Source organism: Panthera onca, chromosome C1 (assembly GCF_046562875.1).
Source record: "Panthera onca isolate mPanOnc1 chromosome C1, mPanOnc1 haplotype 2, whole genome shotgun sequence".
Lineage (NCBI taxonomy): Eukaryota > Metazoa > Chordata > Mammalia > Carnivora > Felidae > Panthera > Panthera onca.
Genome location: NC_138346.1, coordinates 128,694,822 through 128,722,720, shown reverse-complemented (window position 1 = coordinate 128,722,720; position 27,899 = coordinate 128,694,822). Strand labels below are relative to the sequence as shown.

The window sequence follows — 27,899 nt, the reverse complement described above, 5'->3', positions numbered from 1 at the left end:
GATGCCTGGGTGGCTCAGTCGGTTAAGCATCTGACTCAGGCTCAGGTCATATCTCATAGTTCGTGAGTTTGAGCCCTGCATCGGGCTCTGCACTGACACTGTGGAGCCTGCTTGGGATTCTTTTTCTCTCCCTCTCTCTCTGCCCCTTCCTGTTTGCTCTCTCAAACTAAATAAATAAACTTAAAAAAAAAAAAAGAGTTACTAGAAAAAATAATCAGAGTGGAAATAATCAGATTTTTACACACACACATTCAACACTATTTACTATTCAGTACTATTCATATAGGAGAAAAAAGTGGAAATAATCTGCTATCCTATGATGAGGAATTAGGTAAAATTATGATACAGTCATACAGTGGAATACTGCATACATCATTAATCATTTATCCCAATAAATGTTTAAAAATACGGGAAAGTATTCAAGATCAAATTTTAAAAAGCAAATTATGTGAATATATATAGTACATTCCCAATCTTTAAAAATGTATTCATAGAAAAAAGACATCATCGAAGTGTGAGATTACAAGGGATTTTAATTCTCATATTTATACTCTCCTCTATTTTCCAAAATGTCTTCAATGCACATCCATTGCCTTTATAATAAGTAAAATAATAATACAGGATATAAAAATATTCTCATTGATAATTTTAATTATCAAAATTTATTTTAGAAATGCTTTATAAAGTTTAAGGACTAACTTTCAACTAAAGGGACTTGAACATTAAACACACACACAATCTCACACTTTGAATAATTTCTAATTTTTATGAGGAAATACTTACCGTTCAGGGGATTCTTCATAAATACTGTGACATTCTGTATTCTCAAGCATGAGACTTCTACTGAGGTTTTGTACCCCTGGATAATGAAAGTTAGCAAAGGAGTGTGACATTGGAGACGTTTTGTTTCCAAGGTCTGAGATTCTCTTATCATGACTGGTTAGGCCACAAGTGAGGCCATCTAAAGCAGGATTCAGAGAGCGGGTCATATAGGCGTCAGCTGATTGAGGCCTTCTCATTGGAGACGATGGATAGGGAGAAAGTTTGCTGATAAGAGGAGTCAAAAGATCAGCGTATGCAGCTTTTGTAGGTTTCAGAAGTTTGTCAACATGAATATTAAGCATTTTCTGTTCAAAAGCACAAGAGAAGACAGAAGATGGGAGATTCTGAAGCCATGACAATAAACTCAGATCCAAGTCATCACAACCATTACCACATAAAAGGTCAATGCCAAGAAGTACTTCACTTTCTGTAATTTCTTCTCCAGTTGCTTTACTTTGACAAAATTCTACACAGCATTCATAAAGTAGGCCCTTCATTACAAGCTGAAATAAACGATTGTTACTTGCTTTAAACCCAGCCTCACTTAGCTTCCTATCAGCAGGGATGAATTCTGCAACCATGACACAAGCCTCTTCAAAACAGTGAACTCGTGCAGTGCTTGGATTCCAGTCCTTAAATTCAGCATGATTGGTCAGACGAGGCAAAGTCAAAAGCAAACAGAGCTTGCTGTAATCATCTTTAGAAGGACAGTACTCTTCTAGGGCATGCAAACATTGCACAGCTTCTTGCATGGTAAATTCCAGCTGTAAGAAAAATATAAGTGATCACTACAAAGAAAGATGCTGTGAGATATGAAAACAAGAGTATTTTAATCAAATACATTTAATCAAACATTTTATAAAATATTTTATAAAATGTTTTAAAAAATATTTAATCAAATATTTTATAAGCTTTCATAAACTTTAATTGCAAAAGGATAAACTCTAGTGTCACAGAGTACTCATATAATTTTCAGGCTATGTAACAACTCTAAAGTCAGGAGCTAAAATGTTTTTTCACTATTAAAATAAAAATATGAAATAATTTGGTTACTTAGCAAATTAAACTCTTACTATAAGAATAGCGTTCGGGGCACCTGGGTGGCTCAGTCGGTTAAGCGTCCGACTTCAACTCAGGTAATGATCTCACAGTTTGTGGGTTCGACCCTGTGTCCCACAGGCCTGGAGCCTGCTTCAGATGCTGTGTCTCCCTTTCTCTCTCTCTGCCCTTCCCCCACTTGTGCTCCCTCTCTCTCTCTCAAAAATAAGTAAACATTAAAAAAAAGATATTAAAAAAAATAGTGTTCTAGGGATGCCTGGGTGCCGGGTGGCTCAGTCAGTTAAACACATACTCTTGGTTTCAGCTCAGGTCATGATCTCACAGTTCGTGGGATGGAGCCCTGAGTCAGGCTCCGTGCTGTCAGCGGATTCTCTCTCTCTCTCTGCCCCTCTTCCACTAGCACTCTTTCTCTCTCAAAATAAATAAGTAAACATTTTTTTTAAAATGTTGTTCTAGTTCAGGCTTTGGACTATCATTCTCAAATATATAATTTTTTAAGGTCAAGAATAATTGAGCACTCTAGAAATGAAAACTGAAGCATGCCAATATTCAATGGTTTATGTAGCTTGCTATCACTCCAGCTTACCCAAAAAGCAAAAAAGTCATTCTTAAACTTGCTGTAGGAGAAATTTGTGTGGGGAAAGAAAGCAAATTGGGGGCGGGGGGGGGGGGGGAACTCTACAGTTCATTTACTACAAAAATAGTATGTGAGGTGCCTGGGTGACTCAGTCAGTTAAATGTTTGACTCTTGATTTTAGCTTAGGTCATGATCTCATGGTCATGAGATTGAGTCCCATGTTGGGCTCCATGACAGGTGTGGAGCCTGCTTAATATTCTCTCTCCGCCCCCATCCTTTGTCCCTCCCTGACTCATGCTCTCTCTCTCTCTCTCAAAGACAAAACAAAACAAAACAAAAAACCTAGTATGAAGACAGAACAAAGAAAGCTTAGCTGAGAGAAAAATTACAGTAATTTGTATACTGAATATTATCTTAAATCATAAGCTTTTAATGATGTAAGGAATCTCAGAGTTTATGGAATTCACCTTTCTTTAGCTTACATATGGGAAAAGTTAGGGAGCAGATTTAACTAAAGTAATTCAGTTGGTTAATGACAAAGACAAAGTAAAAATTAAGTCTTTTGACTTACAGTGTTCTTTTCAAATTTAAACGTCACTGTGGGGGCAACTGGGTGACTCAGTGGGTTAAGCATCCGACTTCAGCTCAGGTCATGACCTAACAGCTGGAGTTTGAGCCCTGCATCAGGCTCTGTGCTGACAGCTCAGAGCGTAGAGCCTGTTTCAGATTTCTGTGTGTGTGTCTCTCTCCCCCCGCCCCCACTCATGTTCTGTCACTCTCTCTCAAAAATAAATAAACATTAATAAATTTCAAAAATTAATAAATAAAATAACCATTACTGTCTGGCAAACATTTCTCTTACTATATATGAAAGTTCTCATTGTAATATCTTTTGAGTTTATTTCAATGAACACTTACTTACTGGCACTTAATAAGTTTCCTTGGTTTGGGATATAACAATACTATAATTAAAACTTTAAAAATAACTCTTTAATCAAAAAAACCCTTAGTATCTTTAAATTTGAATTGTCATAAAGACACACATATTTTATCAAAAACCACCTCTGTTGTACTGATCATTGGGGTATTGTATGTAAGCGATGAATCACTGGATTCTATACCTGAAACTAATATTACACTGTAAGCTAACTAACTGGAATTTAAATAAAAACTTGGAAGGAAAAAAAAAACACCTCTGGATCAATGTAAATACTGAAAAAACAAAACGAGGAAGTAAACATAATCCACTTCTGGGATAAAAAAAGAAGCAATGATGTAGAATCTTCAAGTCAAACATCTACTGTAATCTAAATCACCTTAAACAGGAAAAGCACACACTCTCCAACCAGCCAGCCATTCATTTATCGTCTGTGTCTAAATCTTGGAACAAGTTCAGAAGCATTATAGATTGAAAGTACTCCAGCTACAAAAGAGTAGATCTTATTCCATCCCAGCTCATAAAAACTTTGAAAACTCATGATACTAATCTTTTGTTTTAGTGAATAAAATACTTATGACTGAAACAAGACTATAGCGCAAACCTTCAGGAATAAAAATCTTACATGCTGGGGCTCATCTTCTGCTGACATTGCATTGTTAACACACAAGGCTTCTAAAAACTTCTGCTTCAGGATAATATAACGAAACCTGTGAAAAATAAAATACAAAACATTAAAATGATTAAAAAGCCGAGTTATGACAAAGTCAAAGATTGGAAATGAAACCCAGGTTCTTAGAGCAAAACAGACCAAGTTTGTTCTTAAAGGGCTAATTATTCCTCTAAAAAAAGATTTTTAAGAAAAATTAATTTTCCAATGTCTCATAAATCAAATGCCCTTATAAGTTACTATAACCACCTTTGCTTTCAAAAAATTATTTTTTTATGTTTATTTTTGAGAGAGAGCAAGTGTGCGCGCACACGCGCGCGCACACACACACACACACACACGCATGTACACAGGCAAGCCGGGGAGGGGCAGAGAGAGAGGAAGACAGAGGATCCAAAGTGGGGTCTGTGCTGACAGCAGAGAACTCAAGGTGGGGCTTGAACTAACAAATCATGACCTGAGCCGAAGTTGGATGCATAACGAACTGAGCCACCCAGGTGGCCCTGCTTTCAAAAAATTCTTAAAATCTGGGGCACTTGGAGCATCTGACTCTTGATTTCGGCCTAGGTCATGATCTCGCAGTTCATGAGTCTGAGTTCTATGTCAGGCTCCACACTGACAGTGCAGAGACTGCTTGGGATTCTCTCTCTCCCTCTGCCCCTCCCCTGCTTTCTCTCTCTCAAAAATAAACAAACTTTTAAAAAATTCTTAAATTACTATTTTTTTTTAAATTTTGTTTTAACATTTGTTCATTTTTTTGAGAGATGGAGACAGAGCATGAGTGGGGGAGAGGCAGAGAGAGAGGGAGACAGAATCTGGAGCAGGCTCCAGGCTCTGAGCTGTCAGCACAGAGTCAATGTGGGACTCGAACCCACAGACTGCAAGATGACCTAAGCTGAAGCTTAACCAACTGAGTCACCCAGGCGCCCCAAAATTCTTAAAATTCTTAAAAGCTTATCACATTGAAGCCACAATTAAAATAATTTCAGTAAGTAAATACAATTTAGTACTCGAAGGATTTCTATTTCCAACATTAATTCTAACCAAAAGCCAAGTTTTATGAAAGATGAAAATTATAATCTAATATGAAATCAAAATCCTTTACATTCAAAATGTTTTGTTTTATTATGTTTTGTTTTATTATTTTGCATTTCATTCAAAATATGTCCTTTTTTCTTTTCAAACATGAGAAAAGTCTAATAAAAATCAGGCTGAAAGAGGAAGAAATGAACATTTCTGAAGTCATAAAATAATCATAAACTTTAAAGCTTTTTAACAGAGATTTTTCAGGGAGAGGTCTACTTGACTTGTCTAAGAATAAAAAATTCTGGATGCTTTAAGCACCTTAAAGAAAAATTATTTTTAAGGACTGAAAGAAAATGAAACTTCAGTCATTCCTTCAACCATTGTTACAGTAGCAAATGTATGTCCAATAAAGCAAAATCATCTAATAAGTTGTATGAAATATGTATACTGTTTCAGCAAAGTCTCAAAGGAATGTGAAAACAATTCTGTCAGAAGGGGTGGAAAGTATAAGGCAAGTTTTATAAGAGCTGACTCTCAGAAGATGATCAGGTGTGTGCTGTATAAAGGTAGGAGATGGTGAAAGGAATACTATTCCAATAAATGAAGAATGTGCAAAAGCAAACAGGTATCAAATAGCACCAGTGGTATGAACAGATGATCAAAAAACAATATAAGGTTGTACTTCCATTAATGGTAGAGTCACTTGTTATCTGGCTAACCTTTCTACAGATAACAATGATAAATCCTAGATAAAATTTTAAAAGTAACTATTTGAAAGCAATGAAGAACAACAAAAAGCTGGTACAACTAGAGGGAAGTCAATCTTTGGCGACGGGGGTGGGGGTGGGGGGGGGTGGGGGGTGGGGATAAAAAACCTTTGGAGTGAGATTCAAGGGTATAAGGTCTTCCAGCTGGGGGCACTCTCCAGTCAACACAATGTGAGCTAAAACTCAAGTAGAAAGCTACAGTTTCACTTTCTTAAAAAGTCAGCAAAAAGTTTGGTACTGCAAGAGTAGCTGAAAAGCAGGAGGACATCCAAACACAAAGGAAGCCATAATGAAAAATACACCAAAATCTACTGTACAAACTCAGATAAAATCTTTGGCTGTCCCTGAAACTGTGAAGATGCCAGGGAGACTCCAAGGAGCCCAGGGAAAGCAACAGATGAAAGGCTAATTAACTGACAAAGATCTCAGCTGGCATCCACTAAGTGGGAGTGTAACCAAGTTAACTACCTCATGAATAAAAGTCAACACTTTTCAAAGGCAGATAACAGAATCCAGAGCCTCAGCAATGAATCCACAATGTGCAGAATACACTAAAAAAATTTTTTTAATGTTTATTTATTATTTTTAAGAGAGAGACAGAGTGCGAGTGGGAACAGGGCAGAGAAAGAGGGAGACACGGCATCCAAAGCAGGCTCTAGGCTCCGAGCTGTCAGCACAAAGCCCAATGCAAGGCTCGAATTCATGAACTGTGAGATCATGACTGAAGCCGAAGTCAGACACTCAACCTACTGAACCACCCAGGTGCCCCATATTTTAAAAGTGACTAGATATGTTTAAAAAAATAAAAGTTAGGGCGCCTGGGTGTCTCACTCAGTTGAGTGTCCAACTTCGGCTCAGGTCGTGATCTCAAAGTCTGTGAGTTCAAGCCCCGCGTCGGGCTCTGTGCTGACAGCTCAGAGCCTGGAGCCTGCTTCAGATTCTGTGTCTCCCTCACAATCCACACACAAAAATAGTTTTAAAAAAATGAATAGCACCTCAGTCCTGTGGGACAATATCAGTTATCTAATACTGCATAGAGTCCCAGAAGGAGAAAAGGGCTAAAAAAAATATTTGAAGAAGTAATGGCCAAAAACTTCCCAAATTCGATGAAAAATATAAACTTACAGATCCAAAAAGTACAGCAAACCCGAAGCAGGAAAAATACAAAGAAACCACACTTAAGCACATCATAATCAAACTGCTAAAAGCAAATGATAAAATCTTGTTGCCAGAGGCAGGAGTTGGAAGGGTAGGCAGATTGGGTAAAGTGGGTCCCAAGATATAAACTTCCAGTTATAAAGTAAGTCATGGAAATGTAATGTACAGCATGGTGTACATTATATAGTTAATAATACTGTTTTGCACATGTGAAAATTGCTAAGAGAGACCTTAAAAATTGTCATCACAAGGGGCGCCTGGGTGGCTCAGTCGGTCACGCGTCCGACTTCAGCTCGGGTCATGATCTCGTGGTCCGTGAGTTCGAGCCCCGCGTCGGGCTTTGTGCTGACAGCTCCGAGCCTGGAGCCTGTTTCAGATCCTCTGTCTCCCTCTTTCTCTGACCCTCCCCCGTTCATGCTCTGTCTCTCTCTGTCTCAAAAATAAATAAATGTTTAAAAAAAATTAAAAAAACAAAAACTGTCATCACAAAAAAGTGTTTATAACTATGTATGGGGATGAATGTTAACTAGACCTACTGTGATCACAATTTTACAATATATACAAATATCCAATCCCTGTATTGTACATCTGAAACTAATATAATGTTATTTATATGTTAAATATACCTCAATAGGGGCACCTGGGTGGTTCAGTCGGTTAAGTGTCCGAATTTGGCTCAGATCATGATCTCGCAGTCTGTGAATTCAAGCCCCACATCCGGCTCTGAGCTGACAGCTCAGAGCCTGGAGCCTGCTTCAGATTCTGTGTCCCCTCTCTCTCTCTCTCTGCCCCTCCCCCACTCATGCTCTGTCTCTCTCAAAAATAAATGAACATTGAAAAAAATACATATACAGGGGCACCTGGGTGGCTCTGTTGGTTAAGCGCCAACTTCAGCTCAGGGTATGATCTCACAGTTCATGAGTTTGAGCCCCGCCTGCTTTGGATCCTGTGTCTCCTCTCTCTGCCCCTCCCCCCACTCACGCACTGTCTCTCTCTCTCTCAAAAATAATAAAAAAAAGAACATAAAAAATACACACACACACACACACACACACACATATACACCTCAATAAAAAAAAAAAGATCTTGAAGGCAACTAAAAAAGAAAACAAAAACAACAACAACAACAACAACAACAACCACCACCACCATACAAGAGAATCCAGACACAAACACAGCTAAGTGTTCATCAGAAAATAATGGAGGCGAGGAGACAATAGAATAACATCTTTAAAATCTTCATATTATTGGGGCATATGGGTGGCTCACTTGCTTGAGCTCTGTTGGGACTCTTGTATCAGCTCAGGTTGTGATCTCTCAATTATGATATGGGAGCCTACTTGGGAGTCTCCTCTCCCTCTCTCACTCTGCCCCTCCCCAGCTCATGCTCTCTTTCTCAAAATAAATAAATTATGAAGAAACAACTGTCTCAGATATGGCCCTTGTGACTTTTTATATACACTGTCAAAAAGGTAGGTTTATAAATCAGATTTTCAACCAACTGAAGTACATACAACTTGTCCTCTAGAAGTGCTCCAACTCAATGGTATTGAGTATACTATCTTCTAGGAAAGCTAACAGTCTTGTTTTTAAATTTTTGTTTATTATTTTGTTTTGCTAAGCCTATACCAGTGATAAGACAATAAAAAATTTTCATGAAATCTTACCTTTTTTTGTCAAATTTTTCCATACATTCTAGAGGCTGTATAAACTGAAGAACTTCATCCCATTGACCATCAAGGATTAGCTGCCTATATAAAGAAAAACACATGCATGTTATCAAATTTGGGTTATACTAATTAAAAGCAGAATAAATAAGAATGAATAAAAGCAGAATAAATGATAAGAATAAATGATAAGCAGAATAAATGAAGCATTAAAACTTCAGTCTGAAGTCTGTAATGAGGTTAACATCCTCAACCACTATACTAAAATAAATTTTTCACACCTTATTTGTAACAACATATCCTATATGAGAAGAATTTGTGAATCTGCATCCACTTCTCATTCTAATATATATGTGGGGTTTTTTTCACCTATATAAAAACACTGGGCTAAGTCTAAACGTTCCTTTATTTTCCTACTCATCTTACAGTTTTAAAGCTCTTCTGTATTATTTAGGGGCCAATGTATGGCTATATTTCAGACTCACCAAATCAGAGGTTCTTAATTGGGGGTGATTTTGTCCCCAAGACATCTGGCAATGTTTGGAGACATTTTGGTTGTCACAATTTGGGGGTGCTACTGACATCAACTGAGTATAGGTCACAGATGTTGCTAAACATCCTACAATGCACAGGAAAACCCCCACAGCCCCAAAGAACAAAGAATTATCTGGCCCAAAATGTTACTTTTGCTGAGGTTGAGAAATCCTGCTCTCAACTGTGATTTCTACATCTTTCAGGCATATAACACTAAAATGTATACTCTGAGAATAAAAACAGCAAGGAATAAGATCAGGTTTCATTCCACTTTAGTGGTCTATGGGAATTTCCAAAAGTTATAAGGCATTCTTACTGCTGTTCTTCTTTTATAATAGCAATTTCCCTACTTCTGGATTTTTAGAACAATATAATTTAAAAAGGGATGGGCAGGAGGATCTAAATAAGATTGCCAACTTTTAAGCCTGCTAATAAGGAATATTAGTAAGAAGCAATCATAATATATCATAATCATTTTACAAAGAGGCATTTTAATATTTAAAAAGAAAGGGCAGAATTTCAAAGGTTAGTCCTTTAAGATGAATACATTTAGTTTAATGAAAAACTTAACTATCCTACAATTCTTTGCATTTTACCTCAGACCAGTAAAACTTCATCAGAAACCCAGCTGGTTCTTGGAGGGGGGATATTTGAGAGCCACTGCTAAATTCCAGGAGTAGCAATGCTTGAAAGACAGGGCCGGAACGGCCTCAGTGTTGGTTCCTGAGAATATTGACTAAGCTCCCCAGGGCTAAATGACATTCATAACACCAAATACAAGGAAGTTCAAGGAGTTTAAATAAACTCTTAATACATTGAAGTTTTTTTTTTTTTTTTTTAAGTTCCTTTTTCGTGACTTAGGAATGCTTCATTTTTTAAAGCTTTCCAAGTCACAAAATGCCACATGTCCAAGAATCTGTACTCCTCATCAAGGATATTCAGTATCACATAAGCAGAGAGTGCATTTCTGTCTGGAAATCTGGGTTTTTCTTTTTCCATCTAATTCAAGTTAGGATATATTTAGCTTCCCATTTGGCAAATATGTTAATTCTCTTTTGCTCTGCAATTCCAAGAATCTTGTTCTAAGGAAATAATTCAAGATACAGAAAAATTCCTAGGTATAAAAGATGTTCAACAGAGCATTTATTTAAGATAAACTGGAAATAATTTGTTTAAAATTGGGGAACCATTAGGAAATCAATTAAATCAAAAAATTTTAAGTATAAATTTGTAATAACACAGAGAATCCTTATAATGTTAATGGATAAAGGATACTAAGTTATCCTTCTAATAGAATGTAACAGAATTGCTTTTTTTTTTTTTTTTAACATGCACAGAAAATCATCAGCATGTAGTATGTCTGGGTGATGGGTATTTTTCTCTTTTCCTTTTCTATATTTTCTATAATGAATATATCTATATTCATTTCTATGGCCAAAAAGATGGTATTTCAGAATTTTTTTTTATCCTTCTGGAGTCTCTTATTTTTTAAATCAAGAATTTTTCATGATGATGCCACAACCACAATGGAGTTGTGACTCTAGTTTTTTTAATGGACTTCTTGATCTTACTATTGAAAAGATTCTATAGAAAACATGACTTTGTAAATGTTCTATTATAAAAACAAACATTATTTTTACAAATTATATGGCCTTTTCACGATTATAAATATCCCACCTGAAATACACATATTATTTCATTAATACTTAACACTTCTTTGAAGGAGCTACAAACCTTATAAAACTAATGAAATCATACCTCAGAAAAAGCATATCGTCTGAAAATAAGCCGTTTATGACTCCACTTTCTTTCTCGAGGGCTAACATACTAATGTGAAGTTTCTTTGAATTCAAGAAGTCTAAAATTAGTTTAATAATTTCAACCTCTTTTACATTCACTGTTTCTTCAGCCGTCATGTTGATAGCCTAAATATTAAACAGAACAAAAACAAAAATTAGTCCTATTATTTTATTTCTAAGTGTTATTAACTGTCTGGAAACTCTACATAATACGTTTCTTGGAAATATTTAGTATAGGTATTTTGAAATTAACTTAATATTTATCAAAACCAGTCATTCTTTAAGGTGGAATAAAGGTTATGGCTATAATTTTTTTAAGTCCTTATCTTTGAGAGATACACACTGTAATAATACAAATTAAATGATATAAAGTCTGTGACTTGTTTCAAAATAATATAAGAGGGGACTGGAAGAGGTAAAGATGAAACAAGAATAATGACTATTGAAGTGGGGTAATGGGTAAATGGAGGGAGATTCATTTATATTTGCTATGGTCTAAACATTTGTGTCCTCCCAAAATTAATCTGTTGAAATCCTAATCTTCATATTGACAGAATTAGGAGGTGGAGCCTTTGAGAGGTGATTAGATCTTGAAGGTTCTGTCCTTCACGGGATTAGTGTCCTTCAAGAGGCCCCAGAAAGACAGCTCAACCCTTCCACCTTGTAAGAATACATTGAGAAGTCAGTAGTCTGCAACCAGAAAGAGAGTCCTCATCAGAACCTGATCATGTGAACATTCGGATCTTAGATTTCCAGCTTCCAAAGCTGTGAGCAATAAATTTCTGCTATTTATAAGCCACCCTGTCTATGGTATTCTGTTACAGCAACCCAAATGGACTGAGACAATATTATTCTATGTATTCTTACACATTTTTAAAAAAAGAACATTTTAAAAGTCATTAATAACCATGTTTAGCCATGTCCTAAATACCTTGCCGTAGGCATACACTCATTCAATAAGCAGCTTTTTCTCTGTGATAGGCACTGTTCTACTTAGGAGACACTGGCCTTGTCCTTAAGAAGCTTATAGTCTATAGCAACACAAACTATTATATCTTGTACTTTGGAGTCAAAACAAGGCTGATTAAAAAGTACAACTTTAACTCGTATCAACCTAAACATGAACAAAGATATTTCAATTCTCTACAATCTCTTCTAACTTTTACCTAAAAGTTTGCAGTGATACAATTGAGCACATACGTTATGAATTCATAAAGATTTAGAACTAGGAGGAATTCTGAAGATCATTTCACGGATGAGATCACACAAGTTAAATGGCCTAAGCTGTTGGAATTTTCAAATGTTAAAGCTAACAGCAGTACAAAAGACTACCATGCTAAAGGGACTAGCTGCAAAGACACATCATCACGCATCATCAATGAAGCAGACTATTGTAAGCACATCTTTCTCACAGGACCGACTAACTTTAACCAAGTTCACAGAAACAAACACACATATGTATGCAAATGTGTTAATTTTTTTCCAATTTGTTTATTATCTTGTCAATTTCTTTCTTTATAATGAGAAGTGTAAATGTCCAGCAGACTATAATGCTCATATCAGATGAATAGATTTTCTCTTTTAGGTAGAGAAGGTGGCAGGGTAAACAAGGGACAGAACATGGGAAGATATCATATGACTCAAATATTTAATGACATCAAATTAAGCTAATCTCCTACATCAGGCTAATCTCCTACATCCATCACCACAATAAGGACATGCTTGCCTCAAGAAACAAACAGATCACCAATCTCTCTCTCAAAAGGGCAGCTGACCAGTCTGCATGCTTTGGGTTTCTCTTTGCTCTCTTTTGAGCTGACCATCCTCCTGTTCACAGACTTTGTCCAAAAAAGGATACAGTAAAATTAGTGATATTTCTGCTCACTAAATTTTAATTACATTTCAGAGGTGCCTGAGATTACTCCTAGAGCACAAGGGTTAGTGGTTTTAGCATTCCCCAAATCTTCATATAATTTTTACTAGCAAAAGAATGGCTTTTACTAATTTAATTATCAGAAAAAAAATTGCCCCCTCCATCTTTTAAGTTTTTAGTGGGTACTTCACTTATATCACTATGTATCAACCATACAACTTGGTGCAGAATTGAGATGCAATTTTCTATTGTTGTTGAATATACCCAATGATATCAAACATTTTATAGGCCTCAATTTATTTTACATTCAGCCTCAATATGGGAGAACTCTAGAGTTACTATGAATTTCACGTTATGGGGTGCCTGGGTAGCTCAGTCAGTTAAGCACCTGACTCTTGATTTTGGCTCAGGTCGTGATCTCTCAGTTGGTGAGACTGAGCCCCACATTGGGCTCTGCGCTGACAGTGCAGAACCTGGTTGGGATTTTCTCTCTCCCTCTCTCTCTGCTCCTCCCCAACTTGTGCTCACGCACACTCTCTCTCAAAATCAATAAATGAACATTAAAGAAATAAAATAAATCATAACTACAAGTTCAATGCCACCATCATTTCTGATTAATAAAGTCTAAGAGAAGAAATAAATTCTTACAAATACATATTTTTATACTGACTTTACATTTAAACTTTGAATAAATACAAAAAATGTATACTAATTAATGTAGAATTGTTCAGGGTTTTTAAAAGACAAGCTTTAATTCTATACTGTGAAATTCCTAGCAGAAAAGTATACTATTTTAACCACTCAATCCAGAATTTTAATTCTTATAAGATTCACTGTTGCTAGATAGCATATATAACATAGGCACATGCTTAATGACTATATCTTCGTTATTCTTTTCTAACCACTCTGTGTTACTGAAACGTTTGTAGAGGCTCCCCAAATCCCAGCTATATAATTTAGAAATTAAATACATTATTATAAATATAACTTTTAAAGATAACACATAAAAACATAATTCACATTCTTTTTAAAACTTTTTTTTTTCAATGTTTATTTATTTTTGAGAGAGAGAGAGATAGCAGGGGAGGGGCAGAGAGAGAGGGAGACAGAATCCCAGGCAGGCTCCATGCTGTCAGCACAGAGCCCGACGTGGGGCTTGAACCCACGAACCATGAGATCATGACCTGAGCCGAAACCAAGAGTTGGACGCTTAACCAACTGAGCCACCCAGGCGCCCCCATAATTCACATTCTTAATCTCCTTAAGCTATTAATCACTACCAAGCAGAATTTTTCTCTAATTCAGAAGAGTAGAATTCAATAATAAATGTTTCATCCTCCCTTCTCAGGGAAGATATAAAACAGTAAGAGTTAACTAGCTTAGAAACAACTAAAATTATCTTTTAAATGAGATGTACAGTACATAAGTGTACAATAAAGTTTACTTGAATTAACTTAAGGTGCAAAAATCAATGAAGAAATGCCTCTTAAAAGGTACGGAGTAGATGATTTTGTTTGCAACTATTCTAAAAATCATTCAAAAGGACAGAACTCTGGCCCTTTAACCTATTTAAGCCAAAGTCAGCTCTGACAACACTGTAGGTTAGATATGCCAGTGCATGGTGCATGTGAATGATTACTCACCAGGCAGAATTTATGTAGAGCCAACAATAAAGTGTATTCTGCTGAAAACTGAAAACAAAATGAAAAAAAAAATCAGAATGTTTCTGTATTTCCATAATAAATGACACACTTACCTATAAAAAAAAAATCACAAAAACATCTCTATGTATTTAAAAAAAATAAGTTTTTACTTGGGGAGTCTAGGTGGCTCAGTTAAGTGTCCAACTCTTGGTTTGGGCTCAGGTCATGATCTCATAGTTTGTGAGTTTGAGCCCCACATCTGGCTCCATGCTACTGGTGCAGAGACTGCTTTGGATTCTCTCTTTCTGCCCCTCTCTTGTGCGCTGTCTCTCAAAATAAATAAATAAGCTTAAAAAAAAAAAGAACTTTTTACTTATATCCAATCCTGGACTAGGTGAGATAAAGAAATGTTTTCTTTAATAATAAGTATATCTGGACACCAGCAGGAAGGTAGTTAATATTTTAGTACTTAGATACAATTAATATCTACAGAAACTAAATTCCAGATGCCGTCTCTATACTCATACTGATTCCTATCTTAGTCAAACAAGATTAGAAGACTATATTAAGGGGCAAGAAATAAAATTATTTTTAGAAATCTAATGTTAAAGATAAAATGTTAACAAGAAAAAAAAAGAATGTCAACAGAAATATATTGACCTCTATGTATATTTCTATACATGGATATGGAAAAAGTTTTATGAAAAAAATATCAGTGGTAGCTTTCTGATCAAATATAAATAGATAGGATTTAAATGTTCCTTTGCAATGAGGAACATTTGAAATGTTTCTTTACTCACTTGTAATACAGATTAGGAAGGAAGAAAAATGCACAAAACTAAGAATGACTCACAAGTACAAGATTGAGGGAATCAAGGTACAGCCATTATAAATTTTACAGTCAAGAAAAGAATGCTGAAGAAAAGTTCCATTAATCTCCAACTCCATCCCACACAATAAAAACCACACTCTTTAATCTTCCAAGTATTACAGAGCATGTAACAATGAGTTACAGTGCCTTAAGATTCCTGTTTACAGACAAAAATGCAGATAACAAAATGAAGTACATGAACCCTTTTAATACCAAACTGTAACACCTTTTAATACCAAACTGTAACATAAAACTACTGCACCTTTTCCTTTAAAAAACAGAGCAATAAATTTAATAAAATAGCATTCTAAAAACTTAAGTTGCTGCCAGGTCAGTTAACTGTAAATGTCTGGTCCTTCAGAATTATAAATGTGATGTTGCAAGTCACTTAACCTCTATGGGCCTCAATTCTTCATACATAGAATAAGAGGGTTAGGGGCACCTGGGTGGCTCAGTCAGTTAAGCATCCAGCTTCAGCTCAGGTCATGATCTCGCAGCTCATGGGTTCAAGCTGCTCATCAGGCTCCACACTAACAGTGCAGAGCCTGCTTGCGGTTCTCTCTCTCCCTCTCTCCCTGCCTCTCTCTCTCTCTCTCTGTCTCTCTCTCTCTCAAAATAAATAATCTTTAAAAATAGGGGCGTCTGGATGGCTCTGTTGGTTGAGTGTCCAACTTTGGCTCAGGTTGGTGAGTTCAAGTTGGTGAGAGCCAACTTTGGCTCTAGTGTTTGGTGAGTTCAAGCCTGGCATCGAGCTTGCTGCTTTCAGGGTAGAGCCCAATTCGGATCTTCTGTCCCCTTCTGTGTCCCTCCCCCACTCTCTCTCTCTCAAAAGTAAAACGTTAAAAATTGTTTTAAAAATATAAAAAATATATTAAAAATAGAATAAGAGGGTTAGTTTGGGCAATTTCTATGATTTCCCTTTAAGTCACATTTCAATATACTTCTTGTTATTGATATACATATATTCTTAGGGGGAAATATAAAGTCTTGGATAATTAGAAGTCTCTAACATACAAGGTCAGTTTAATAAAAAAGAAAATAGATTTGTTTTAAATCATATAAGCAAGCAAACAAAAGCCCTTCTAACTGCAAAGCTCTGTCATGTCTGCTAATCAACTAATGTTTATAACATGGATACAGCATGTGTCCTTTCTTATTGTTGACAGCTGTTCTTCTATTCATCAATTATTCTAATTTACTTTCTGGAACTGTGAATAATTTTGGCTTAAAGACCAAATTATCTTTAAGCAGGTGTTGCTTAATATAGCTATAAAAAGAAAAGAATTCAATTAACATAAACTATATGTTGTGTATCTGCATAAAATATCTCTGGGGAAAAAAGACACAAAAAATTGATAAAAATGGTTCTTAAAGGGTCTTAAAGGAAAACTGGATAGTTAAAGAATAGAAATGGTAAGACTTTTCACTACATACCTTTTTATACCTTTTGAATTTTGTACTATGTACAAATATTACCTATTCAAAAAATTTAAATAATAATATGAAATATAAGTAAGAATTTCCAATTGCAAATTACTTGAAAATTCTAATTGCAAGTAAATGAAAGGTATTAGTAATAAAATGAATATAATATATTCATTAGGTATGTAAAGAAGTAATATTTCAGAATGATTTGTAAATTTTTGGTAACACAAGACCTCTTCTCAGATCTGATTCAAATATTATTTCAATCTTTCTTTATGAGATTAAAGTATGTGTGTTCTTTCCATATTGAAACTCACAAAAATTTAAAAAACATATTTAATTGCTAAAGAACTAAAAATTTACAAGATAAGCAAAACTAGTTTTGACTCAGACTGTATAATTAAGTCTTGTAACCCAGAAAATGTAAAGGAAAAAATGGTCAAATCTGGTACTAAAAATGTAAACTGTAAACCTTCCATTTAATAGAAGTTGTCATAAACAAGAGACAAAGGACAAATCAGGAATAAACATAACACACATAAACGGTTAAATGGTTACCAATGAGAACAAATAGGTAGCATCTTCAAATCAATACCCCCCCCCCCAAATTCCAGTTGAACAATGAGCAAAGACTACACAGACACTTCACAGAACTACAAAAGAGACCAAAAATTTATGAAAACATGTTCAACCTCACTAGTGGTACTAAAACAAGACACCATTTATGGCCTACTAATTTTGGCCTACCTGATAATACCTAGTTTTGGCAAGAGTGTGGGTAAATGCCCTTTCACACATTGTGTTAAAAATGTAAATTGGGACAAACTTTTTGAAAGAGACTTTGACAGCATGAAATTCTTATCTATAAAAAGATGTTTTTAATGTTTATTTATTTTTGAGAGAGAGAGAGAGAGAGAGAGAGAGAGACAGAGCATGAGCAGGGGAGGGGCAGAGAAAGGGAGACACAGAATCCAAAGCAGGCTCCAGGCTCCAAGCTGTCAGCACAGAGCCCAACGCAGGGGGCTCTCACGAACCGTGAGATCATGACCTAAACCAAAGTTGGACGTTTAACTGACTGAGCCACCCAGGCACCCCCTCTATAAAAATTTTAAATGTTTATACTCTTTGACTCACCAATTCTAATTCTACTTCTAGAAACTGATCCCAAAAAAGTACTTGCAAATACACACAAAGATACATATACAAAGATGTTCCTTGAAGATTTGCTTGTAATAGAGAAAAATGAGTAATGAACTGAGCTCTCATCATAGCAGTATTGTTAAATTATGGTAAATTCATAGTACAGAATACTAATGCATCCTCACAGTGCAAAGGCACATCACAGAATATAGCTATTAATAAACATCCGTTGAATGGATAAATATAAATGCATCCACTTATTTTTTTAATGCATCCACTTATTTTTATTTTTTTATAAATATAAATGCATCCACTTATTTTTGATATCTGTCTAAATAAAGAAAGGTCTGGAGGGATACATATCAAACTGGTCAGAGTGGTTACTTCTGAAGACAGGAATTGTAATGGATGCAGGGCATGAAACTAGGAAGAGAAAGGAGTTGAAGGGGGACCGTTTTACTCTTCATCATTTGTATTATCAGAATGGTTTACAACCAATATATATCCATGCATTACTTGTATATTTATACATACATTTCTTACATGAATACAATTTTTAACTCTAAAAAGAAAAAAACTATGAAAAATTACAGGATTAGATTCCAAAGGTTCTCTTCTATATCAAGATAGTAACTAGAATAGAATCCCAAAGATAGGATTAACTGCTATGTTTACAATGAAATAATTATTGGGTACTATTCTAAGATCTTTACTTATGTTGTTTAATTGATCCTTATGAGATAGGCAATTTCATCCCCATGTAACAGATGAAGATATTGGGCTTTGTAAGTTTAAGAAATTAACCCAGGGGCTCCTGGGTGGCTCGGTCGGTTGGGTGTCTGACTCCGGCTCAGGTCATGTTCTCACAGTTCATGGTTTGAGCCCCGCATCCGGATCTGTGCTGACAGCTCAGAGCCTGGAGCCTGTTTCAGATTCTGTGTCTCCCTCTCTCTGGCCCTCCCCCACTAATGCTCTGTCTCACTCTCTCTCTCAAAAATAAATAAACAACAACAAAAAAGAAATTAACCCAGTATTTACATTAAGACTAAACATAAGGATGGAGCTAAAATGTATTATGCTAAGAGAAATAAGTCAATTGGAGAAACACAAATACCATCTGATTTTATTCATATATGGAATTTAAGAAACAAAACAGATGAACATATGGGGGTGGGGTGGGTAGAAAAGGGAACCAACCACAAGAGATGCTTAATGATAGAGAACAAACTGAGGGTTGATGGAGGTAGGTGGGTGGGAGATGGGCTGAACAGGTGATGGGTATTAAGGAGGGCACTTCTTGTGATGAGCATTGGGTGTTAAGTGATGAATCACTGAATTCTACTCCTGAAACCAATACTGCACTCTATGTTAACTAAATAAAATTTAAATTAAAAAAATAAAAATGCGGTTCCTGAGTGGCTCAATTGGTTAAGCATCTGGCTTCAGCTCAGTCATGATCTCACAGTTCGTGGGTTCGAGCCTCCCATCTGGCTCTGTGCTGACAGCTCAGAGCCTGGAGCCTGCTTCAGATTCTGTGCCTCGCACCCTTTCTGCCCCTCCCCAACTTGCACATGCGCTCTCTCTCTCTCTCTCTCTCTCTCTCTCAAAAAATGAATAAACATTAAAAAATAATAATAATAGGGGTGCCTGGGTGGCTCAGTCGGTTAAGCATCAGACTTCAGCTCAGGTCATGATCTCCCGGTTCACCAGTTCCAGCTTCATGTCGGGCTCTGTGCTGATGGCTCAGAGCCTGGAGCCTTCTTCGGAGTCTGTGTCTCCCTCTCCCCTGCTCATACTCTGCCCCTCTCTCTCTCTCAAAAACAAATAAAACATTAAAAATAATAATTTTAAAATAATAATAATAATAATTTAGAGGCACCTGGGTGGCTGGCTCAGTTGGTTAAGCGACCAACTTGGTTTCTGCTCAGGTCATGATCTTGTGGTTCGTGAGTTTGAACCCCGTGTCAGGCTCCAAGCTGGCACTAGGGACCCTTCTTGGGATTCTTCCTCTCCCCTCCCTGGCCCCTCCTCCCACCGCTCTCAAAATAAACAAACATGAAAAAAGATTTTTAATAATAAAAAAAAGATTAAACATATATTTCACCAGCAACTGAATACTTCTTTCAGAAGTACATCAGGACATACATCTTGATATCAGCATCCATGTCAATCAGGAAATCTTTAAAGTACCAGAGGGAACCTATTTAACAGGGTAGCAAAACAAAGGGGAGGCAAATTTTATATTTATATATATATTATATATGATTAATTTTTGTATGTTAATCATGATTAATTTTATTACGTATATATATATGATTAATCTTTAGATCAATTTTTCATTAGCTCCTCAAACATCTGAGCAAGTAGAACTCTTCAACTCTTCATTTTTTCCACAAGCATCTGGGCTGCCTTATCTTGGTAGCCAGACAAGAAATTGTCTCCCCCTCCCCAATTCAAATCCTAAGCTTTGCAGCAATGAAAATTAGAATTTCTGACTGTGAAAGGGAGACCGAAATACAGAAACAGAGAGGATAGGCAGAGAGCGAAAGAGGAAGAAAAGCAGAAAGGGTAGGAAAAAGGAAAGAAGGAAATACAGTAGCCAAAGGTTACAACCCTGGGCAAGAATGGAACCATAGTTTGTGAGATGCTAAAGCTCTTTCTGCTATATCACACTAATTCCCAAGAAAGGGAAGGGCAAAGATACTTCACAAAAATAAGGAGAGTCATCTAAACATGTTAAAGGAAAAAACTTCACAGTAGTGAAATAATTTTTAAAAATTATTCCAACTGAGGACCCTAATTTTATGATCTTTCACATTGTTTTTCTATTAAACAATGTTAATAGGGTAAATAGACTTCTAGATAAAATCCTGCATTAATAACAGTCTAACCAGAATTTTAAACATGCACTTTTAAAATTATTTTTTTAACATTTATTTATTTTTGAGACAGAGAGAGAGAGAGAGCATGAACAGGGGAGGGTCAGAGAAAGAGGGAGACACAGAATCTGAAACAGGCTCCAGGCTCTGAGCTGTCAGCACAGAACCCAACGCAGGGGTTGAACCCACGGACCGCGAGATCATGACCTGAGCCGAAGTCGGCCGCTTAACCGACTGAGCCACCCAGGCGCCCCTAAACATGCACTTTTAATAGGAGAGACAAAAAGGATTAGCCCAACTGTGTAAGAAACTAAAATAAAATTAGATATTACTTTTCTCTTTTTTTTAATAAAGGTTTCCGGAAGATCATCAGTTCTTTTTTTTTTTTTTTTTTTTAAGTTTATTTATTTTGAGAGACCAAGAGAGAGAGAGCAAGCAAGTACACGAGCCAGGGCAGGGCAGAGAGAAAGACAGAGAATCCCCACAAACGGTGGGATATGGTGCTCGAACCTACAAACCATGAGATCCTGACCTGAGCCAAAGTCAAGAGTCAGATGACTGACTGAGGCACCCAGGTGCCCTGATACTACTTATCATTTAAAAAAAAAAATCTCTCCAGGTCTAATAAAATATATTTCTTAACCCTTATTTAATCAACCCCACTTAATTTAAAATTGTTATCTAAATGAATATTGCCATCAAAAAATAAGGAATATTGAAACTGATAGGAGGGAAGGGAACCAGAGGGAAGGAAGGAAGGAAGGAAGGAAGGAAGGAAGGAAGGGGAAAGAAAAGAAAAAATTAGATCTAAGAGCTCTAGAGTTTAACTTTCAACTTTAAAATGGACCTCGGTCTTTAAAATATCTATGAAAACCACACCAAATAAAGGGAAACCTAGATAAACCTAGATAAATTTAACAGTGTGTTGCTACAAATGCTTCACTCTGAACACAATTTAGCTTTTAGAGCACAACTAAAAGCAAAATCAGTGTTGATTTAAAGCATAAGAATTTTTATTTAATTTTTTTAATGTTTATTCATTTTGAGAGAGAGACAGAGTGCTAGTGGGGGATGGGCAGAGAGAGAGGAAGACACTGAATCTCAAGCAGGTCCCAGGCTCTGAGCTGTCAGCACAGAATCTGACGCTGGGCTCGAACCCACAAATCACAAGATCATGACGTGAGCTGACGTCAGACACTTAAATGACTGAGCCACCCAGGGGCCCCTATTTTTATTTATATAAAAAACTGTTTTAATGTTTATTTATCTATTTTGAGAGAGAGACAGAGAGCATTTGAGCAAGCAAGATAGAGGGGGTAGGAGAGGGGCAGAAAGAGAAGGAGAGAGAGAATCCCAAGCAGCCTGTCAGCACAAAGCCCAACATGGGGTTCTCGAACTGAGATCTTGATCTGGGCCGAAATCAAAGAGTTGGACGCTAAACCACCTGAGCCATCCAGGAGCCCCTACTGCATAAGAATTGTATATCAAAAAACAAAATGTGTAGAGAATTTTTTTTATTCTTAAATAATACACTTTTAGTTCACTTGCCTAGAACATGGTTCGGCAGATCTCTTTAAGACCTATCAGACCTTTGGGGCACCTGGGTGGCTTAGTTGGTTAAGCCTCTGGCTCTTGGTTTTGGCTCAGGTCATGACCTCCTGGTTTCAGGATTTCAAGCCCTGTGTCGGGTTCTGTGCTGGCAGCATGAAGCCTGCTTGGGATTCTCTTTCCCTTGCTCTCTGCCCACCTCCCTCACCCTGCACTGCCTCTGTCTCTCTCAAAATAAATAAATAAACTAAAAAAACAAAAAACAAAAAACCCTATCAGGGGCTCCTGGGTGGCTCAGTCAGTTGAGCATCTGACTTTGGCTCAGGTCATGATCTTGAGGTTCATGAGTTCGAGCCCCACATCAGGCTCTTTGCTGACAGCTCAAAGCCTAGAGCCTGCTTCAGATTCTGTGTCTCCCTCTCTTTCTGCCCCTCCCCTGTTCACACACTGTCTCTCTCTCAAAAATAAATAAATATTAAAAAAAAACAACAAAACCCTATCAGACCTTTGCTGTGTTCTCTGGTCTCAGACTGAACAGCTTCATCAGAAAACTCACAGATGGTGTCACTGAACTCAAGAGAAACCTAGCAGTAGGTATGGGCAGACCAAAGCAAGTCTATTCTTTAAAACAATTTAAAATGAGAATCCCACTTACTAGTGAGCAACAGTGCCACTGCTTGATTACACAATTATTAGACATTAGGCAGAACTAAGAATTCCAGGTCTCCTGACTCACAGGCAAAAGCTTTAGGTGTTAATCATACAAAGAATTAAAAGATTTTTTAAACGATTTATTACTTAAATCATCACAGCAGCTCATGGTAAAAATTCAAATGTTTATTAGGCAGAGTTTCAACCTATAAAGATGTAAATAAGAAATGTAGAAAGTATATATTCTTTTTTTTTTTTTTTTTTGAAGTAGGCTCACCCAACATGGGGCTTGAACTCAACTTTGGGATTGAGAGTCACATGCTCCATCAACTGAGCCACCCGGTGTCCCTAGGAAGTTTATAATCTTAATATTTGTAATAAAAATTAACTCCAAGCACAAATTAATGCTATATCAACCAAGGTCAAAGTAAAATATTCATATAAACTCATACTATATTCCTTATTTATTTTCTTATTTGTGTGTTTCTACTTTATTTATTTATGGTAAAAATAATGTTTTATCTAAGAACACAATTTCACCTTTCATTATATGAGACCTCTAGTATCGTTTTCTGTCACACCTAAAGCCAAGGTACAGAAGTGTGCTTTGTAAAACAGATGAAGAATGTCCTTCATGGGGTGCCTGGGTGGCTCAGTTGGTTAAGCACCCAACTCTTGATTAAAGCACAGGTCCTGACGCTGGGGTCATGGGATCCAGCCCCTCACTGGGGTTAAACTGAACGTGGAGCCTGCTTGAAATTCTCTCTCTCTCCTTCTGCCCCTCTCCCCAACTCGAGCTCTCTCTCTTAAAAAAAAAAAAAGTCCTTCATGTTGTTTTACTCCCATACACACTTTATTATTTTCAAAGGGAAAAACAGAACTTAAGGTATTTGTGTATACTTCAGAAATTGAACTACATAAAAAATGGCTTTTTTTTTAAAGTCAGTAGGTCAACATACAGAAACACAGCAGGAAATGTACTGAACCAAGAATCACAAAAACTTGAAAATGTACTGAAAAAGACAAAATTATATAAGCATTAACTACTGAATTAAGTACATCAGAATATATACTATATAATTACCTATTAAAGTCTTTCATCCTTAGCTTTTCTACTTCCTTACCTTTTATATATTCATCACAGAATTGAGTCGGAAGGTACATTAGTCCACTTTCCTATAATGCAGAATATCCAAAACTTACCTCTAACAGATGGTCTGCCAACCTCTACATAAATGCCTCCAATGAGAGAAAATTTTTATGCCCCCCTTACAAGCCACTTGTGGAAGGCAGTCTCTAAGATGGTCACCAATGAGCCTACTAGTGTTTACAACCTTCTGTAGTCACTGGCCCTTGAATGTGCGCTGGATTTAGTGACTCACTTCTACCCAAGAACATAGCAGAAGTGTTGGGCTGTCACTTCCAAGATTTGTAAAAAGATAGTAGTGTGAGTCCTGAGTGCAGGCGTGTGTCCTCTCTCTCAGAATGTTCACTCTGGGGGAAGCCAGCTGCCATGTCATGAGGCAACCTTGTGGAAAGATCCAAGTGACAAAGAACTGAGGGAAGCCTCCACTCACCTGCTGGCAAGGAATGGAAGCCTTCAGTCCAACAGCCCACAGGAACAGAGACCCAAGCCACTGAGCTTAGAAGGAGATCATCCCTGATTTGTGTCTTCAGATGACACCAAAGCCTCTGTGGCAGCTTGACCGAACCTCAAGAGAGATCTTAAATCAGAGGCACTCAGCAGCAGGTCTGTGCTCAGATTCCCGACCCTCAGAAACAGTGAGATAAATATTTGTTGTTTTAAGTGACTGTTTTGGAAAAGGTAATTTGTAACAATAGATAACACTCATTTAATTTTTTCACAAGTATAAAAATTTTGCTTTCCTAATACTGAAATGAAATCTACTTTCTTGCAACTTTCATCTAGTTATTCACGTCTTCGGGTCATCATGATACAAGTTTATTATGTTTCAAACTTTCACACATTTGAATCTGACCAATAATCATGTCTATTTTCCTATACACTTTAGCAATTCTTCATATAGCTTACAGAACCCCTACCATTCTAATCATTCTCTTCCTAACATGTGTTAATCACTCTCTTAAAACATCCAAAATAGAATACAACACTCCAGGTATGGTATTTCAATGTATACATTGAAATCAACACTTCCCATGATGTGTGCACTATATAATAAACACACCCAAACACCTAAAGTTGCTTTACATCATCATCTGCTCAGCAGATACTGTTTTTGCACTTCCCAGAATTTAATTTCTAAAGCTTCTCTTGAAGTTGGAAAGAAAACCAATCCAACGCAATTTCCAGGCTTTCAAAATAACATTTTAAAAAAGGTTAAACCAAAAAATGGACATTAAGCCTCCAATTTTAGTTCAGTTCTGTAAAGTTTTCTCAAAAATTTTATTACAAGATTCTATTTTCTTTTCCAATACCAACAAAAGTCACAAAACATACTTAGCCATAGAAATCTGTTCATTTTATAGAATTCATTATTTAAGTCAATGTATCAAATAGTATAAAATGTTTATGTCCTTTTTCATGTAGTACTGTTTCTCTATAAAATAGGGTGTTGACTTGCAAAACAAGATAAAGGTCCAGGCAGAGTGGCAAGCATGTGAATTGTGCTTAATAAATATAAGTTTCTCCCCTTCAGAGTTCATACCCATGGTAAAACCAGTATGACAAAAGAGCTACTAAAAACATGCTATGGGAGAGCTACTGTGCTGTGGATAAAGTGTAAAAATTTACTTTAGAAAAAGTTAACCCTGGTTTTAAATATATTTTAGGTGTAATTTTAAAATATTAGGAAGCTTGAGGCCCCTGGGTGGCTAAGTCCATTAAGTGCTGGACTCTTGATTTCACCTCAGGTCATGATCTTGTGTCTTGTGATTCTTGAGATGGAGCCCCACATCAGGCTCTGCACTGACAGCATGGAGCCTGCTTGGGATTCTCTTTCCCTCTCTCTTTCTGCTCCCCTCCCCTGCTTACACATGCACACACTCTCTTACCCCCTCTCTTTCAAAGTAAATAAACATTTAAAAAAAAAAGATTCTCTCTCTCCCCCTTTACTCCTCTCCCCCACTCACATGTTCTCTTCTCTCTCTAAAAAATTAAAAAATAAAATAAAATAAAAAATAAAACAAAATATTGGGAAGCTTGATTAGATCAAATTATGTTGCAGATGCCACAGGAAGAGACTCTTACTTATGATAATGTTTGTTTAAGGTCAGTATTTGTTTAACAATATTTGAGTATCAGGGCGCTTGGGTGGCTCAGTCAGTTAAATGTCCGATTTCTTCTCAGGTCATGATCTCCTGGTTCGTGAGTTCAAGCCCCACATGGGGCTTTCTGCTGTAAGCAAAGATCCTCTGTCCCCCCTCCCTCTGCCCCTCCCCTGCTAAATCTCTCCCTACCCTGTCAAAAATAAACAAATATTAAAATAGTAATAATAAAAATATTTGAGTATCTACTCTGTGCTAGTACCATGCTGCGTCCCAGGAATACAATCACTGAGTTACTACAGTGAAGACGACAAAACATGAAAGCAAGATTTATAAGGTAGTGTGTGGTGTTTTGTAAGGATAGCTTTTTACCCAAACAGAAACAAATTAAAAAGCAAAAAGCAAAACAAAAAACAAAAAAAGCAAGAAAAATCAGTTGAAATATATAAGCTTTGACTATTCAATGTAATGGTTTCAAAATTACACAGAATAAAAAAGTATCCTTAGGTATGGGCCAGCGTTGGACTTGGAGTTTGAAGACCTGGATTCAAGTCTTCTATATAAAAGTAATATGCATAAAATATAAAGAGCACCATAAAAGAATTACAAATGAAATGCCATGGAAGTTCAGAGGAATAATAGGGTTTCCTGTTAAGAATGGGTTTGAGAGATTGTTAATATCCTAACATGCAGAGATGGGAAAGGAAAAGCTACTAACATGTACTGTGCATTTACTATGTCAGGCCCTTAATACTCCTATACGGTATTTATGAATGGGACAAGAGGGTGTATATGACTAAAATCCTTTGACCTTTCCACTACAATATTCTGACATTTACAGGAGGCGGGGGGAACAAGAGGGGATAATCAGAATAATAAGCCTAGTGTCAAAGTTTTAGAAATTGAAATTCAACTTATTTCCTGTGCTAAGTAGTGATTCATTAGCTGAGTGAGTCTAAGGCAATGCTTCTTAAATTTTTTTCCATAGGGGCAGAAAAAGACTGAACACATCCCCAGGGTCCCTTAAGCATGAAATTTCTTTGAAGTCTCTGAAATCTACCTTATATTCTCTAAATATAAGAAAATCGTACTGAAAGCAGGAAAGCAATCCTTGCACACATATAGGAAAGAAACACCCTTTTTCCATGTCACCATGGTAATAAAGAACCTCCATTAAAGAGTAAGGATGGATGCACCTTAATAGTTCCTGTGAGCCCTGTAAGGCCATTATAAGAAATAAGGTCTTGGGCTTCAAAACACTAAATAGATCATGCAGAGTATTTTAATTATCCTTCCCAATGCTCCACTCTATTAAGAGGTAATCAACAGATGCCTTAATTTTTTTCCAAAGTGCTTTCAAACAGACTATCTTGTTCAACTTAGAGCCCATTCCAGACTAAAACAACAGTAGGTATTATCCCCATTTTACAGATCTAGATATTAGACTCAACAGTAGGTTAAGTAGCTCTTCCATGATTGTAATCAATAGCTAAATGACACTTAAATCCAGGCAATCTGATTTCCAGCTTACTGATTTGCTAAGGAAAACTGCATCTTTTCATACTTATTTTGAAGTATTTCTCAAACTACAGTATATATCAACCATA

General features: G+C 36.5%; 1 protein-coding gene across 8 annotated transcripts in view; it reads right to left on the bottom strand.

Moving 5' to 3' along the window:
• WDR47 (WD repeat domain 47) overlaps positions 1 to 27,899 on the bottom strand; it is a 68,971-nt gene that overhangs the window by 39,202 nt on the left and 1,870 nt on the right. For 2 of the 8 annotated variants that reach the window (XM_078451591.2, XM_078451595.2), the window contains exons 2-6: positions 14,533 to 14,580; positions 10,976 to 11,142; positions 8,684 to 8,767; positions 4,000 to 4,105; positions 784 to 1,586 (exon numbers count right to left, since the gene is read on the bottom strand). In XM_078451591.2, coding sequence (XP_078307717.1) covers positions 784 to 1,586; positions 4,000 to 4,105; positions 8,684 to 8,767; positions 10,976 to 11,133 — 1,151 coding nt within the window. In that variant the 5' untranslated portion in view covers positions 11,134 to 11,142; positions 14,533 to 14,580. Of the gene's footprint in view, positions 1 to 783; positions 1,587 to 3,029; positions 3,940 to 3,999; positions 4,106 to 8,683; positions 8,768 to 10,975; positions 11,143 to 14,532; positions 14,581 to 24,623; positions 24,819 to 27,899 lie in introns of those variants that run through there. The other 6 variants (XM_078451596.2, XM_078451597.2, XM_078451593.2 and 3 more) reach the window with 5 other exon arrangements.